The sequence below is a fragment of the Crocuta crocuta genome, unplaced genomic scaffold (assembly GCF_008692635.1).
Source record: "Crocuta crocuta isolate KB4526 unplaced genomic scaffold, BGI_CrCroc_1.0 scaffold331, whole genome shotgun sequence".
Lineage (NCBI taxonomy): Eukaryota > Metazoa > Chordata > Mammalia > Carnivora > Hyaenidae > Crocuta > Crocuta crocuta.
In genome coordinates, this window is record NW_027531015.1 from 3,667,643 (window position 1) to 3,685,970 (window position 18,328).

General features: G+C 36.6%; 1 protein-coding gene across 1 annotated transcript in view; it reads left to right on the forward strand.

Annotated features, from left to right (window-relative positions):
• FAT4 (FAT atypical cadherin 4) overlaps positions 1-17,072 on the forward strand; it is a 176,446-nt gene extending 159,374 nt beyond the window's left edge. Inside the window, exons 12-17 of the mRNA XM_077770904.1 lie at positions 1,104-1,189; positions 1,962-2,141; positions 4,490-4,614; positions 6,536-6,753; positions 11,020-11,281; positions 14,113-17,072. Coding sequence (XP_077627030.1) covers positions 1,104-1,189; positions 1,962-2,141; positions 4,490-4,614; positions 6,536-6,753; positions 11,020-11,281; positions 14,113-15,977 — 2,736 coding nt within the window. The 3' untranslated portion in view covers positions 15,978-17,072. The remainder of the gene's footprint in view (positions 1-1,103; positions 1,190-1,961; positions 2,142-4,489; positions 4,615-6,535; positions 6,754-11,019; positions 11,282-14,112) is intronic.
• The last annotated feature ends 1,256 nt before the right edge of the window (positions 17,073-18,328 follow it).

The window sequence follows — 18,328 nt, forward strand, 5'->3', positions numbered from 1 at the left end:
CTAAGATGTTGTCAACAGACTTTGATGTAGAATAGGTGATTTTATTTGATGAGTTCCAAGGCCCCTTTAAATTTGATTAAGATTTAATTCTATCGAAATTTAGGGCTTGGGAGCATGAGGGAGAGAAAAAAAAAAAAAGGTATTATGTGTATGCCAAAAAGGATAGAGAAAAAGTTCTTCCAGTTCATTTGTAACGTGTGGCCATCAAGTTTTAAATAATACCAAATGTGGAAAAAAATACCTTTGTCATTAATACTTCAGTCAGAGAGGGAAAAAACTTCATAATTTAGAAAATATCCAAAATAAGTCCCCTACTGGATTTTGAATTTGTCATTATCCACAGTTCAAAGGGATTTTGTTAGAAACTGGCAGAATCATTAACTTCTCAGCTTTGAACCACTGAATAGACAGGATAGAAACATCTCAATTTACAGCAGTACTGGTAGAAAAATTTAACAGTAAGAGAAGTCACATCTAACTCTGAAGATTAAATTGCACAGGCTGTTATTCAAATAAAACTTCCTCTCAAACCTTCTTTCTTTGTGCTGTATCATGAATCTTTTAGAAAATCAGAAAAATGTAAATAGATTGATCGAAATGTTATGCCATTATCTAAGGTGTTTTTTTCTTAGTTGAGGCATTCATAAATATCTATGTTATATTCTCTAGTTGAAATTATCAACTAGATGACAGAGAACCCCAAGCCAACTCTGCACCATCAGCATGGAGCCCGACATGGGGCTCGAACTCACAAACTGTGAGATCATGACCTGAGCAGAATCAAGAGCTGGACTGTCAACTAACTGAGCCACCCAGGTGCCCTGTAGTTTTTCATTTATAAACAAGGGGCCTGGTAAAGATTTTTCAAAGTACCTTCCCATTTCTTATGTATAATAACTTTTACACATGTTTGAGATATGTAAAAGAAATATATCCCCCAAATTTGATATTATAGGTAAATTATGTCATAATATACTAAGCCAAAATGTTATCATAACTTCAAAATCATGTCCATGTAGAAACAAGTACTGGAAAGTGTTGGCTGAAAAGGACAATTGGGTCATCAGAGCCCAAGATGAATGTTTCCTTCTCCTACTTTATAGGCAGCTTCCTTAACTGTGGACTCTTGTTCTGAGAACCAAGAACCAGGGTATTGCACTGTCAGTAATGTGGCGGTGTCAGATGACTGGTAAGTAAAATTATTAGTTTGATCTTATTACTTGACCTTAAAAAGGAAATTCTTCATTTACAATAATTTTATTGTGCTAAGTGTTATAAAATATGTAAAAAGGGTGTGACATGAGATGGGAAAGCTAAGGACAAATAGAGGAAGGAAAGACCACCATAGCCTATACTCTTTGAGTAGATTATGAAATTATTGCCTATGACCTGGGTCCTGGAAAGCTACACTAAAGATCCCACTCTTTACCTCCCTTGAAAGTTGTATAGCAACCGTGATTATCCACAGATAATTTTCAGTGGCACCTCAGGATGAGACACGGAATTATGCCATCTAAAACCTAAGCTATTTTAATAGAAATAGCAACAGAGAAAAATAAATATCAACACGCCCTCTATGGTATTAACTAATATATTGGCATTATTATCATCTTGTAGGGAAGGAAATGTGTAATCTAATATTAATATTAGAGTTGTCACTATTTCTGCTGCACTTTATCTTCATTCTGATGGTATGCCTCTTCTTGCTAATTCAGCATTGTTTTATACATCCCATTTGGCTAACTGAAAATGTCACTTCCATAAGTTTTTATTATTTTTCATACCTTGAAAACCTAATAATCCTGCAGAAATCTGTAAGAGGATATGCAAAAATAAGTAATATTTTCCATTCAATTTCACACACTATAACACATGCTAGAAAGTTCTATTCATTCTTTTTACACCTAGCATTCTACTGAAATCTATCATGTTGGAACTAATATCTTTGCTTTCTCATGTAGGACTCTTGACGTTCAGCCAAATCGAGTCACAGCTGGAGGTATCAGATCGTTAGATCCGATCCTTCAGAGGAGAGGACACGTGGAAAGCCATGATTTTGTTGGGTGTATAATGGAGTTTGCAGTCAATGGAAGGCCTCTGGAACCCAGCCAAGCTTTGGCAGCACAAGGCATCCTAGATCAGTATGAGAATTTTACTTCTTACTATTTTAAATTAAAAAAACCCAAAATTTATGATAATTGAGTACTGAAAGCTGAAATCATTGTGCCCACAGTTCTGAAAGTATCAAATGTTTTACATTGTTTTGAATTTTAAATATTCATTTCATTTCATTATTTATTTAATTATCTACAGTTGATTTTTACAGTTAACACAGAATGTATTTATATTAATTAATTTACTATTTTAACCTTTACAACCATTTTATGAGATAGATAATATTATTTTCTGAACTACTCAGAGGTTTAAAAACTTGCTCAACATCAAAGAGTTGGTGAATAACAAAGCTAAATCTTGAACTAGGACCTTGGACGGTGGTTAGTTACAAATAAGTAGACACCGCAGATCTTGCTCTGGAGGAGTTCATTGTCTCTTCAAATTCGTGATTACTAATCTTTAGTGCAGCCATGCTTTTGCATGGCAACATATTCTATTCTCTAGTTTAATCATTTCCCCATTTTTCTCAATGACTTTCCTGCCTCCCCTTTTCACAGACCTCAGACATCATTCGTGTACCGTCTTTCCTAGCTAATGAATTTGCTTACTAACTTGCTCAGAAAAGTGAAGCAATCAAAAGAAAACTCCCAAAAGCTTGTTCCTCTACATTTGCCCATGCATGTGTGCATCCGATGGTCTACATTGTATCCTATTACTATGGATGAACTGCTTCCATTTCTATAAAGACCAACCCCTTTTTATGTAATAGACTCAATCCCCTGTAACATTCTAAAAACAATAGTCCAGCTGTCTCATTGGCATATCTTTCCTCATTTAAATCCATGCTGTTATTTCTCCCATTTTATTTTTGTAAAATCTTTATTAATGCCAGTTTCCTCTGTAATTACCATCCTCTCTTTGAAAATTTGTTCTATCTTTGTCAAAGTGATCAATAACCTTTGTATTGCCAAAATCAATGGTCAGTTCTCATCTTCTTTGAATTCTGTTTGTGACTTCCATTCCCTAAAATTACTTTATTTGTTTGTCTGTCACTATATGGTACAATCCTGGTTTTCTACTCTTGATTCTTTTTCTCATCTGCTTGACCTCTTCTCTTTTATATATGTATATATTCATTCTTTAAATCATGTTTTATAGCCCTTGGTTTTAAGTACTAACTCTAAAACTGATGACTCTTAAATGGTTATCTTCAACTTGGCCTTTCCTCTGCACTTTAGACCTTTCTATCCAACTGCCCACCCAATACCCTATGTGACTTTCTAACAAATATCTCAGACTTAAGTTTAAAACTGAGCTCCTGTCCTTTCTTCCCAATTCCTTCCAAATCTATTCCTTCCACAGTTTTCCTTGTCTTAGATAATGATAACTCTATCAGCCAAAACTGTTCAGCCAAAACTTTTAGACTTACCTTTGACTCTTCTTTTTCTGACATACCTCATATCCAATCTACCGACAACCAGAATGACATTTAAAGACATGTTCCTTCTAATCCTGACTTAAAAGGCTTTCATGATTTAGCCTCTCTCTCCATTTTCTCACTGTATTTACATATGCTTCTTTTTCTTGTTCACTCTGCTCCAACCATACTGGGCCCATTGGTGTTCCTCAAACCTACTAGGTATACTTTAACTTCATGACTTTCTTACTTGCTGTTTCTTCTGCCCAGAGTTATCTTCTACCAAATATTCTTCAATCTCTCAGTTTGTCTAGGTCTTTACAAAAATTGTTCCTTCCTTCACTGATGAATCTAGAGATTCATCAAAACTCTCCACCCTAAAAAAAAAAAAAAAAAAAATTCTCTCAATACCCTTTGTCTATCTTAAATTTCCAAAGGACTTTCTTTGTTCTAACACATTACGCATTTCCTAATTTTTGTTTTGTTTTGTTTTTTGACTGCCTCCTCCACAAGGAAAAATAAATACTCTGTGAACATGTGGGTTTTCAACACTTTACCCCCCTGCTTAGAGTAGTATGCATGTAATTGACATGTGGTAGGCATTCAAAAGACGTCAGTTGATGAGTTGTCTGGAGGAGATGTATAAGCAAATAAAAATAGGGCCCTTAGATTACATTAACCAAAGATGTCCTGCTCAAATAAGAATTAATTTCAAGAAGAAATTCTCACCTCTTTTTCTGTATTGTGTAAGATGTTATCTGGTTTAATTTTCTCCTTTTTGAATGAGGCAGGACAGCTCTCAGTTTGACTAGAAGCCCCAAATGTAGTTGCAACCTGAGTTCTAAGAAGTGACTGCGTGAAACTAAGCAAGTTAATAAAAGCTTATATAAAATTTTAACAAAACCCCCCAACACTTTATTTTGTGCCTTATGACTCTTTATTATGATTTCGTTTTAGATGTCCTAGACTAGAAGGTGCTTGTACTCACAGCCCCTGCCAACACGGTGGCACATGTACGGATTACTGGTCATGGCAGCAGTGTCATTGCAAAGAAGGACTAACTGGGAAATACTGTGAAAAATGTATGCATGCTGTTTTATCTTCCACTGAAAACTATAGTAATCCTGAAAAGTATAAATATATGCACTTAGATATGTAATTGTATTCAAATTTTTTTTCATTCTAAATGTTGAAAGTAATAAATGGGTAATAATTGGTGAAATATAGTGACATTTTCTATTTGTTTTTTTAACCTGAGGAAGTGATATTGTTTCAGAATCATTTACTCAGTTGTTTATTTCCATTTTAAGAATTCACGAATTTAGTGAAGCTAATTTATAGGAATTCTATACAATTAAAGGCCAAGGGCTATATTCATGTTTCAGCTTAATATTATTTGCCTTCAGGGAATATTTCTCCAGTAAATATTTTGTATGTGGTAGAAAAATATAAATAACAAATGACTGGACACTGAGTTCAAAACATTATACAATAGCAGCATGATCTATACAATTAAGGGTGATACTTGCATTTTAATTTACAATTATTGGAATTGGGTTTTCTTATTTTTCAATGTTTTTTATTTATTTCTGAGAGAGAGAGACAGCATGAGCAGAGGAGGGTCAGAGAGAGGGAGACAGAGAATCTGAAGCAGGCTCCAGGCTCTACACTAGCTGTCAGCACAGAGCCCGACGCGAGGCTTAAACCCACGAACCGTGAAATCATGCCCGGAGCCGAAGTTGGCTGCCCAACCAACTGAGCCATCCAGGCACCCCTGGAATTGGTTTTGAGTCTTACTTTTTAAATCTCTTTTTAAATTTGTTTTTTAAACCCTAATACTATTTTTGAAAACCCTAATACTATTTTTGATAAGACATTAGAGGTGTTCAAGCCATGACTAGAACATGACATTCTCTAATTTCAAGCTGCACATCCCACTAACTAACCCTAACGGAGTTTCTTCTATAAAATTTGCTTTATTTTCAAATATCTGGTTACAAATTAAACCATTGCAGCTATTTGACCACTTGTCAAGGAGTTTTGATTTTATTATAAGAAGGAATTGAAATTCATGATCACATTAAGTATATACTGCAGCCGAAAAGATATTACAAGTAGATGGTATAATTGTATTTAATTATTTAGGATAAAATCAAAACAAAAAGTATGATGTCAGATAATGTTTTTTTGTTTGTTTGTTTTTTGTTTTTTAAGTAATGAATATTTTATAAATACGAACCCAGTTATGCCAGGAATATGAAATGAGTCATCGATTGGAGAGATGTCTGAGGTTCTTTTTTTTAAATTGGCATATAATTCACATACTATAAAATTTAGTTTTATAAAGTATACTGCTCAGGACTGAAACCCTTTTGAGATCATTTGCTTTATGTCCTTTCTTTAGCTATATTAACTGTTACTATAACAATCTTCTAAAGTTCAGTAAGTAGTGTGAACATTGTACCAGACTATGATAAATTATAATTATACATCACAGTTACACATAATGATAAATTAAATTTGACATGATTATGTGATGACTGCTAATAACAAAATTAGTACAACTATAAATATTTGATTGTTCACTTTTTTGTCCAAATTTCTAACATGGTAGAGATGTTTGATTATAAATCATTTAAGTATGAAAACATGTATTCACTTTGAATTTTGGAAATAAAGTAAAACTTATTATAAACACATTTTCAATTCCATATTTTTAACAGGTGGTATGTGTATAAGTATTCATGATATATATCATATATCAAATATTTTGATGAATATTCCCCAAATGATTAATGATTCTGGTTTAGATTTAAATATTTGAAATAATCTCTTACAGTAATTCACAAATGGAAACAATTTTTTTCAAGAGAAGGATTGGGGAACATTGATTCCAAAAACCTGATATTTTGTTTTCCTTTTTTATAATTTTTCTCACTTATAAAAACTTCGTAAGAAGCCCAATAGATGCATTCATTTTTCCCTTTCTTCACTGGCTTTCAGCTATTACTCCTGACACTGCATTATCATTAGAAGGCAAAGGGCGCTTGGATTACCACATGAGTCAGAATGAGAAGCGGGAATATTTGTTAAGACAGAGCATACGAGGTGCCATGTTGGAGCCTTTTGGTGTGAACAGTCTGGAAATAAAATTCAGAACAAGAAGCGAGAATGGCATTTTAATCCATATCCAAGAAAGCAGCAATTACACTACTGTGAAGGTAAGATAAAAGCTAATGGTGACTTCATTTGATTAGACCGCCTGCTGCGTCATGGTTTAAATCACTTCACCCATAATTTCTGTCCTTTTCTTTACAACCCATTAGAGTTCCGACTAATGCTGGGCACTATTCCAATATCATCTATCTTAACTATTCCCCAGGCATTGGCCAGAGTAACAAAGATCTGAATGGTTTGCTTTCTAAACACTTTTGTCATGGTTTAAAGTAAAGACCACTGCTAGGTAGGTCAGCATAGAAAGAATTTGTTGCAATCTATTTTGCCAAATAAAAATTTATATTGCTTTTCTTTCTCTACATTTAAACAAAGTAAAACAAAAAGATGATGTGTTTTTGAAATAAGAAAAATACTCTAAGCATTATTCCAAACACTGATTTGTTTATATTAATTGGTGGGACTAGAATAAGAAAAAACATTTTTAAATTATCTGGCTTTATTCTGGAGCATAGTCATTTAACTACCTAGGTAAACCCTGTGAAGTTAAGTATCTTTGGAATTATTGTAACTTAAATTCTATTTGACTTCTACAAATAATTTCTAAAAACATTATTTTTAAAGATTCTGTATTATAAGAACAACACATTGATTTATCGTTAGACTTTTACATAATATTTTAAACTATAAATGTTTAGCAAACTAGTTAATAATTTCCTAGGCTATGCATTTTCCTTCAGCTTTTAGCTCCTTAATTTCTAAGATTATTAGTTTGCTTTCTTTCCCACAAATAAGACTTCATCTTTTAAATCATCAGTCTTTGGTTTAGTTATCTTGACTGATTTTGATTAATATCATTTTGATATTATAATTCTACTCAGAATTTTATATGAATTTTGGTGAATTCTAAAGAAAAAAAACCCCAGACATCCTGTATTATTTTCACTTGTAAGTTAATCTTTTTAAAAAATGAATAAAAGCTTAGTTCATGAAGAAAACAATATACATAGAGAATTACTAGGTTTAATTTATATATAATATTTAAAAACAAAAGAAACATTCAACTCTACACTTCAGCCTCTTTTTCTTAAAATTTCTCTCCCTCCAAGTCAACTCTGGTTGTTAGGTTGCATGTACATATCTTTAATAAGTAGTACAAAAAGTCTTTTTAAAAATCTCACAGTCCTTATTCCAGTCATTCCCAACTGCAGATGATTTTTACCCCCGCCCCCCACAGGAGACATCGGACAATGTATCGAGGCATTTTTTTATTGTCACGACGGGGAGGGGGGTGTTACTAGCATCTAGTAGGTAGAGATCAGGTATGTCACTAAACATCCTACATTGCACAATGCAGCACCACAAAACAAAGAATGATCTAGTCCAAAATGTCAATAGTGCAATAGTGGAGCTGAAAAACTCCACTCTAATCTAGTACAAAAGAACATCTTCAGGTTACAAGTTTAGCACCATATTGAAACAAGGGGCCCAATTCAGAATTAATAAAGCTAATGCAAAACAGAGCACATATGTCATTATATTATGATTTTATTTGGTGTTTATAATTTGTACTGTAAAGTGTATCAGAACCAAAGAAAATAGAAGTACGGAAAGAAGTAAAGCTTCAACCTCTATATGTATGCGTTGAGAGGCTTTTTTTTTTTTTTTTTTATTCTTTGAGTGGCTTTGACATTGAGGTCTGTGCATTATCTGTTAAGCTGCTTCCAAGTCCTCATGCCATTTAAGTGACATATGAAATATTTCTGTACATTATCTCTTTAAGCCAAGAGATACAAAATACAATGTGGTTGAACAAATCAGAGACAGAATATTTTTTTCTTCCCTTAAGGAAGAAGCTGAATGTCAGGATCCATTTTTGTCACCATAAAATCTTGCATTTCCAACAAGACAGAAGCATGAAACTTCTCCAGATATTCTTAACGTTGGTACCAAGCACTTAGAAAGAGATTTTTTTTTCCTCAAGGAAAAGTAAATGCTAATGAATAAAAATAATGACTAATGCAGACCAAAATGCACATTTCTTTTGTATGAATATTTTGAAAAGCAGCTTTTCAGAGATTAAGGAGCTTGGCAGGTAAAGTAAGTAGATTAAAAAACCAGTGAATAAGGAGAACAAAATAGACAGGAAGAGAATGGCTGTTCTAAGTGAGCAGGCAAGTTATTTGGATGACAGGAATACGATCTACTTGCACAGTCTAGGAAGCTAGTCAGAAGGGGCTCTTACTTTTCATTTAGCCTATCGGTTACTAAGGCCCCTGATTTTTTCCTTTCTTTTGGCTCACTTTCTGGCTCTTTCTTTCTTTCCTTCTTTTCTTCTTTCCTTCTTTCCTTCCTTCTTTCTCTCTCTCTCTCTCTCTCTCTCTCTCTCTCTCTCTCACACACACACACACACAAGGCAGCTAGATGATATTTGTGAACACAGAAAAAAGAGTTGGGTAAATGAAATTTCCAATGGTTTGGGAAGAGAGTGTCAAGAGTGAGTAGCAATAGCAATGCGAAGAGAGAGGAGAATATGTAGAAGAGATAGAGCCTGTTCAGAGAAACAAACAAACAAACAACAACAACAAAATATATATATATATAGGCAGAGAGAATATTAGATAGAAAAATAGAAGGAAGCATACTTGTGTCTAACTTTGTTGACAGTGTACTTAAGTGTTTCAAAATCTCCCTTGTTTTATTATGTATCTCCCATATTTGGAGTTTTGTAATAATTCAGATTGTGGACTCTTTCTGTTCCAAATCCTATTGTTTTGATGTATAGCTTTTTGTGTTTAAGTGGGGATAGATGTATTGTACAGGGTTGGTGAGGAATTTGGAGATCCAGATTAAAAGTAAGTAAATAAACAAATAAATATGTGGATAAATAAAACCAAGAAAAAATGAGCATAAAAAATGAGCATGATGTTTTCAAAGCTAGGAAGGATAGAAGAACTGAGTAGACTATATTGGGGCAAAGCAAAGCATCAAGAATGTTACAATGGGCACTTTGGTTCTTGTTCATTCTACTCCATGGTGTATTCTAAAGACTCTCATCATGTCTGGCCAAATAAAAGGATACCATGGTTTGATCAGGTAGGAGGGAAACACAGTGTGAGGAGAAGGCTCCTTTCCAAAGGGACTCTGGGTATCACCAGTGACGGGTTGCTGTTTTCAATGTGTGTTTCATGAGATGTCCACTTGATGAAATGTTATTGTCATTTAACCACAAGTCTCTTTTCTTTTCTCATCTGAGTTTGGTACTGAAATATATTACCATCTAGAGAGACTCTTTTAATAAAATCTTACAATATGAGTAACGTATGTAAATGCGTTAGGCATATTTTCCAAAAAGTAAAAGGGAACTGATTTTTAGTTCTACCAGATGTGTTTGTTGCCTGTAGAAATAGCATTTGATCCGAGTGACAAAAATCACTGATCCATCCATTCATTCCTGTCATTTGATACACAGTGCCACTTCATCCCCTGGCCCAGGCACCAGCTCCGTCTGGCAGCGTGATGGGATTATGCTCTCTGAACCAAATGTTCACGTTGCCTCATAAATTATTTCGTTTTCTAAAGTGTCTTCTCAGAATACTGGAAACTTGGTAGATGGAAATTGGAGTAGGAGCATCCTGTTACCCAATGTTCTACTGCGCAAAGTCAAAGAAAGCAAATATCCCTTAGATAAATTATAAAAGGCAGCCAAAGTGAAGACTTGCCCAAACACCTCATTATGAAGAATTCACTCGTAATTTTCATCTCAATAAATGATAGAAACAATAGGCATGCTTTCCTCTAAAATTCCAGTGTGTAATAGATGACAGATAAAAGCATTTCTTTTTGTCTACTTTTCCAACGATGCTTCATTTTTGCCTAAGCATTGATGCTTCTTTTTTTTTTCAAGTAGTTTTAACATTTTTTTATCACCGTGGACCATTTACAAAACTGACTGATTCTTTCCACTTGCCACTGTGATTAACTTATAAATACTTTCAAAAGAGTATACTTTACTTATCTTGAAATGGGCTTTCACACCATATTATCTCAATTGTATTCCAGAAAATAATTTTAGGCATCTTGAAGAATTAGGTATAAATATAATAACAACTTGAACACTATTTAATGTGCAGGTATATGTTGCCTAAATTTGTAGAGGCAGTTTGGGTAAGTATACTCTGATGTAGTCAGACTCTTCAGCTAGCCTGTTGGCTTTAAATTGATCATTATTTTTAGGTTTCATTTCATTTTTATTCTATTTTTATTCAAGCACATCATAGCTTAATTGCACATTATTTTAATATGTTTTACAGATTAAAAATGGCAAAGTGCATTTTACATCAGATGCAGGAATTGCTGGGAAAGTGGAGAGAAATATTCCCGAAGTGTATGTTGCGGATGGCCACTGGCACACTTTTCTAATTGGAAAAAATGGAACGGCCACAGTACTGTCCATCGACAGAATATATAACAGAGACATCATCCATCCTACCCAGGATTTCGGTGGCCTCGATGTACTCACTATGTCTCTTGGAGGAATTCCACCCAATCAAGCTCATCGAGATTCTCACACAGGTAAATGCTTGCATTGAACAAAGGAAAGAAAGATTATTCCTATAAAAGTAGTTGGACTTCTGATAATATCCATTATGACTATTCTAAGTCTCTCATAACTATCTTTAAGAAATCTCTAGTAAACTATTGGCCATCACTTACTTTACTTTACTTTCGTCATTTACATTTGTTCTACCAAGTTCGTAATCCACCCCATGGTGCTTCCCTTGTCCACCAAACATTTATTTATCCATTCATTCATGTGCCCATTGACATGACAGATATTACTGAGCCCTGTACTTGGCTTTGGAAGTACAATGGTGGGCTAAATAACTAAATAACTAAATAAGCTAAATAACTACTCTCCTCATATAACACATGGCCAAGTAAGAAAGACAGCATTGATCAAACTATTATACAAGTAAATGCATTATTTTAGAATATGATAAAGAACGTGAAGGAGGAATATAGAATACTAAGAGATTTCCAAAAAAGGAGAAAAGGAAACTTCCATGGGAAATTGACTATTGATACTTAAATCTGAACTATGAAGATGAAGATGGGAGAGTATGAAAGATTAATTTGCATTGATAGGAACTTAACAGAAAATAGATAAAGATCATAGAACCTGGCCTATTGGCACATTGGAGACTGATGTCAACAAGTAGTGGATGAAATAAAGAATGAAGCAGGACCTCCTGCATAGACCATATTGTATTTTGGGGCTTACTCTCAGGAAAATGGGAAGTCACTAAAAAATTTATGTTAGGGGTGTCAAGATTAGGTAGGTAGTGATATTAAAGATCTTTCAGGTTGCAACATGTATTAGTGGAGGACAGGAGTGGACTTGCATAAATTAGTTGGGGTGATACTGCAGTGATCCAGGCAAGGTATTGTGTGGGTGTTGACTAGTGTGGTGGCAGAGGAGTTTAGAGAGAAGTGGATGGGGAAGATTTTATTTTTAAGAATTAAAGTAAACCAGGGGAGCCTGGGTGGCTTAGTCGGTTAAGCGTCTGACTTTCGCTTAGGTCATGATCTTGTGGTTGGTGGGTTTGAGCCCTGCGTCGGGCTCTGTGCTGACTGCCAGCTCAGAGCCTGGAGCCTGTTTCAGTCTGTGACTCCCTCTCTCTCTGACCCTCCCCTGCTCACGCTGTCTCTCTCTCTCCTAAAAATAAATAAAAATATTTTTTTAAAAAAAGAATTAAAGTAAACCAAACTGCTGATGATCCTGGTGAAATTTAGGAAGGTTTCTGACCTGTCAACTAGAAGAAGGGCAGCACCACTGAAAGGGGAAACTGCAGAGCCATGTAGAGAGACACCTGCTATGGGAAATATCAGGATGGTGATTTGGGACACTTGGGGTTTGGACCACCTTTGAGAAAGACTTTTGTATAGATGGGCTATAATCAAGAGCGGACACCAGCTGGAAATACATATTAAGCAGAGTCAAGCAAGTAACTGATGTACTGGGCATCGATGTTATAACCTAATATGAAGGCATAGAGTAAATAGAAAACCTGGAGCCTTAGCTTGAGAAACTCTAGGAGTCAGTGGTTGATTGGAGGAAAATGAAACATGAAAGAGACTAAGTCATAGAAAGACAATCTGGAGAGAAGGAACAGAAGCAGATGTTACAGAAGCTCATGGAAAAAGAGTGTATTGGATGGAAATATCACTAAGGTGGAGGGATACATCAAATATGAAGAAAATTTGAAAATGAGGGGAGGGGAATGGACTTACAGCACAAAAGTAAAAGTTCAGGTCACAAGTTGCCCTTATATACTAAGCTTATTTTAGAATATGGATGATAATTCATTTGGATGCTTTAAGAAACAAGCCAAAGTAGATCTTACCCTTTTCTTCATGTCAAAATCAATTCTTGGGCTCTGGGACAGGGGCATTAACAATATTAACACACTCAAGTTCAACAAAGAGTTTCTCAACTTTAAAAAATAATAATAATTACTACCCTCTAAGGAGCCATTTAAGATATGTTTTTCTGACTCTGCCAGTCCCACCTCATGAAGCGTTCATGCCACAGTTATACTCTATAGCTGCCCTCTAGAGGACCAGAAACCACTTTGATACCTAAGATTTTCCCTTTGCTTTTCAGGAACCTATGTGCAACTCCTTGGGAGCAATATCACCTCCACTGAGAATGTACGATATAAAGATTACAACTATTAGCCTGGGGGCACCTGGGCGGCTCAGTGGGTTGAGCATCTGACTCTTGATTTTGGCTCGGGTCATGATCTCAGGGTCATGGGATTGAGCTACGTGTCAGGCTCTGCATTGGACCTAGAGCCTGTTTGGGATTCTCTCTCTCTCTCTCTCTCTCTCTCTCTCTTTCTCTCTCTCCCCTCCTCCACTTGTACTGTCTCTCTTTCTCTTTAAAAATACAAAAAAATTTAAATTTTAAAAAATTAAGAAAAGGGCTATTAGCCTATTTTTGTTCTATTTGTTCTAAGGTTTTTTAAAATAAATTTTATTTCTTTGTATGCAATTCTTGATGCATAGACTATAAACATAAGACAAATCGATAATTAAATAAAAACAGGAAGAAGAAAGAAAATCTCGTCCATCTGAGTCATTTAAAAATGTTCAGAAAGAGCAATATCTGAGCAATACTCCTCATACTTTTGTCGTGGAAATCTTATACATCTTATACAACTAAGTTATGTAGTAAGTCACACAGAATCATTGACTTCAGACTGGGTGATGGCTCTGAGACTGTGGTTTCTAAGCTCTTGTGATGTGATTGTGAGGCTTCTTTTTACCAGAGTGCACTGGTGCGGTGTTTTAAATGCAGCATTTTCTCTAACGTGCCTTACTGCTCCTTCTCCCCACTACAGGTTTTGATGGCTGCATTGCCTCTATGCTGTATGGTGGAGAAAGTCTTCCTTTCAGTGGGAAGCATAGCTTGGCCTCCATCTCTAAGACGGACCCCTCAGTGAAGATTGGCTGTCGTGGCCCGAACATCTGTGCCAGCAACCCCTGCTGGGGCGACTTACTGTGCATTAATCAGTGGTACGCCTACAAGTGTGTTCCTCCTGGAGACTGTACCTCCCACCCATGCCAGAATGGGGGCAGCTGCGAGCCCGGCCTACACTCTGGCTTCACATGTAGCTGCCCGGAGTCCCACACAGGGAGGACCTGTGAGACGGTGGTGGCCTGTCTTGGTGTCCTCTGTCCTCAGGGGAGAGTGTGCAAAGCCGGAAGCCCGGGAGGGCATGTCTGTGTTCTGAGTCAGGGTCCCGAAGAGATCTCCCTGCCTCTGTGGGCTGTGCCTGCCATCGTGGGCAGCTGTGCAACAGTCCTGGCCCTCCTGGTCCTGAGCCTGATTCTGTGTAACCAGTGCAGGGGGAAGAAGACCAAAGACCCCAAAGAGGAGAAGAAACCAAAGGAGAAGAAGAAGAAGGGAAGCGAGAACGTTGCTTTTGATGACCCAGACAATATCCCTCCCTATGGGGATGATATGACTGTGAGGAAGCAGCCTGAGGGGAACCCTAAGCCAGATATCATTGAGCGGGAAAACCCCTACCTCATCTATGATGAGACCGATATTCCTCACAGCTCAGAAACCATCCCCAGTGCCCCTTTGGCTTCACCAGAGCAAGAGATAGAGCATTACGACATCGACAATGCCAGCAGCATCGCCCCTTCAGATGCAGACATCATCCAACACTACAAGCAGTTCCGCAGCCACACACCTAAATTTTCTATCCAGAGGCACAGTCCCCTAGGCTTTGCAAGGCAATCCCCCATGCCCTTAGGAGCAAGCAGTTTGACTTACCAGCCTTCATACAGTCAGGGTTTGAGAACCAGCTCCCTGAGCCATTCAGCTTGCCCAACGCCCAACCCCCTGTCTCGACATAGCCCAGCCCCTTTCTCAAAGTCCTCTACTTTCTATAGGAACAGCCCCGCCAGGGAATTGCATCTTCCTATAAGAGATGGGAATACCTTGGAAATGCACGGTGATGCCTGCCAACCTGGCATTTTCAACTATGCCACGAGGCTGGGAAGGAGAAGTAAGAGTCCTCAGGCCATGACCTCTCATGGTTCTAGACCAGGGAGTCGCTTAAAGCAGCCAATTGGGCAGATTCCTCTGGAATCTTCCCCTCCGGTAGGACTCTCAATTGAAGAGGTGGAGAGGCTAAATACCCCTCGCCCTAGAAACCCAAGTATCTGCAGTGCAGATCATGGAAGGTCGTCTTCAGAAGAGGATTGCAGAAGGCCATTGTCCAGAACAAGGAACCCAGCAGATGGCATTCCAGCTCCAGAATCTTCTTCTGACAGTGACTCACATGAGTCTTTCACTTGCTCAGAGATGGAGTATGACAGGGAAAAACCAATGGTATATACTTCCAGGATGCCCAAATTATCTCAAGTCAATGAATCTGATGCAGACGATGAAGATAATTATGGAGCCAGATTGAAGCCTAGAAGATACCACGGCCGAAGGGCTGAGGGAGGACCTGGGGGCACACAGGCAGCAGCACCAGGGGTTGCTGACAACACACTGCCCTTGAAACTTGGGCAGCAAGCAGGGAATTTCAACTGGGACAACCTTTTGAACTGGGGCCCTGGCTTTGGCCATTATGTAGATGTTTTTAAAGATTTGGCGTCTCTCCCAGAAAAAGCAGCAGCAAACGAAGAAGGCAAGAATGGGACAGCTAAGCCCGTCCCCAAAGACGGGGAAGCAGAGCAGTATGTGTGAACTTTATGTACTGGCAGTATAAAAACAGAAAAACAAGGAACACTCTAACCGTTGTAAGGTTGCCGACTAAGGTGTGTTCCATTTGCAAAAGAGGCCAGTATGGACTGGTGTTGGAGGGAAACTTTAAAAAATAATAACCACGATGCTGCTGAAACAGACTCCAAATAAGTCTTTAATTTAAATATGCTTGGTTGAATTTCTTTTTTCTGCATGCATCGTATTTTGTAACTAGTCACGTGGCATGCAGCGTTTGGAAAGATTTCTTCTTATTTACCAATGTTTGATTTGTGATTTTTAAAATGAATACTGTTGCCATGGCAGAAATGAATTTGTGCTTTCACAGTGGGGTATGTGTATTGTTTCCATTGTGTTATCATCCTTATGTTTTGCATTGCAAGATCCTTGGGGTTTAACCAATCCTTGTAAAGTGTAGAAAGAGCCTTCCTCTCCTTGAATGAAAGACTAAGTATTAACACTTTCCAGAACTATAGATTGCATATGTGATGTTGCTCAGAAATGTCTGATATTTGAGTAGGTTTTACATGACAGTGGGTACTAAAATTAAGTCATTTTGTTCAGCACTTTAGAATTTTCTTACAAAATTGTGTTAAAACTTCTGAATCTTTTTTGTTTGTTTGTTTTTGTGAACAATAATGGTCTTCTGACTTTCATCAGGCTTCCACTGGGAACAAAATGACTGCGTATTATCCTTAGAACACTGCTCCCTGCTTACCGCGGAATGATGTTCTCAGCAGCGCTTCTCAGAGACACTTTTAGAAGTTATTTATTGAAAAATGTTCTATGCTTTTAAAATTTTAAAGAATTGACCTAAAGAAAGCCTATGATTGGACTTACTTTGCAGCCATTTGATGTTTACCCCAAGTACCCAGTTTTTATAATTTATATAAAGTCAAATTTCAACTCTTTTTTCTTTCTGTCATTTTGTAGATCATTTTTTAATACCGTGTAAAAACTTTTTTTTACACCCAAGCTGTGTTTTTGATACTGATATTTTCCTATGCTGAAAAGTTTTCTTACTTTCAGGGAAGGTAAGAAAATACTTTTTTTACATTTGTTACTTATGTAACGTTCATATTTTTCACATTTTGATATTTGTAACATACTGTATGCTTTCTACTTGTAAATGCCAACAATAGAATTAAAATATTTATTTAAAATACTTTGCATTCATAAGTGTATTTTCATCTTTCTATATTCTTTTACACCCAACCTGAATAATCTCTACTTGTCAACAGGGGTATCGCAAGTTGAACTATGAACGAGAAGCATCATTTTCTTTTCAAAAACCCGAGTATGGATAATTGCCAGAGCAGATATTTTAAGGTCACTTTAGTACATTCCTACCTGTCAGAGTTCTTGAAGTTCCCTAGAGCCTAATGAGTCTAGAAGAGGTTGGGTCTTTGGGGATCAGGTTTGTTATGAACCTAGTTTAAGCCTTCAGGCAATAAATGTTTGGAAGTCCCCCGCAGAGTCCGCTCCCTGAGGGCTAGCTTTAGACCAGGCTTAGAGGTATAGGAACAGCAATGAATTAAAGCTAATTATGGAAAAAGGTCTGGCTCTCATTTTCTCCAAGGACCAAATCCCAAATTTTCTAAGTCGGATGGTGGGTAGGAAAAATGACACTGATATCTCTGCTACACGTACCTGTCTTTAATTTATTGATCACTCTGCTGCATAAATTCTAAACACATTTTTACATGCTATCCTGGCCAAGACAAACCTCTAGTTTTAAATAGTCACTGAGACTGAAACTATTCAGAGGAGACTAATCCAGAACAAGATTCATTTGTGTATAAAGAGTTGCATCTGAAATAATAGGATTTCTGCAAAGTGCCCCACAATCTCAGAACTTTTTGCAATTAAATGTCTGCCCCATCATGAATATTTGTTCAGAATATTATCCCCTAATGTTGGCTGTGCCATTTTGAGCATTTTAACAATATGTAAAAGATTTTAGTGCATGAAATATGTAAATGATTTAGTAAGTATATTAATACCATAATACATTAATACCAACAGACTGAGATACATGCCAGAATTATTTTGTCATTTAACAATGATGAGGGTTTTGTTTTGTTTTGTTTTTGAATAGGAAATAAAATGTGGGTTTAATCGAAATCGTAACATTCCTACAGTGTAGTTTAGAGACTGAGTGTAACACGCTAATCTAATTTTTCTTCTTTTTTTTTTTGTCACCTGTGATGAGCCAACATGTTTTAGTATTTTTCTATGAATTTTAGTATTATGAACCAAATATGTGCCAAATATGGGAATATGCTGATTGCTTTGCGTAACTCAAAACAGAATACTATTTTTTCAAGAGACTCTGA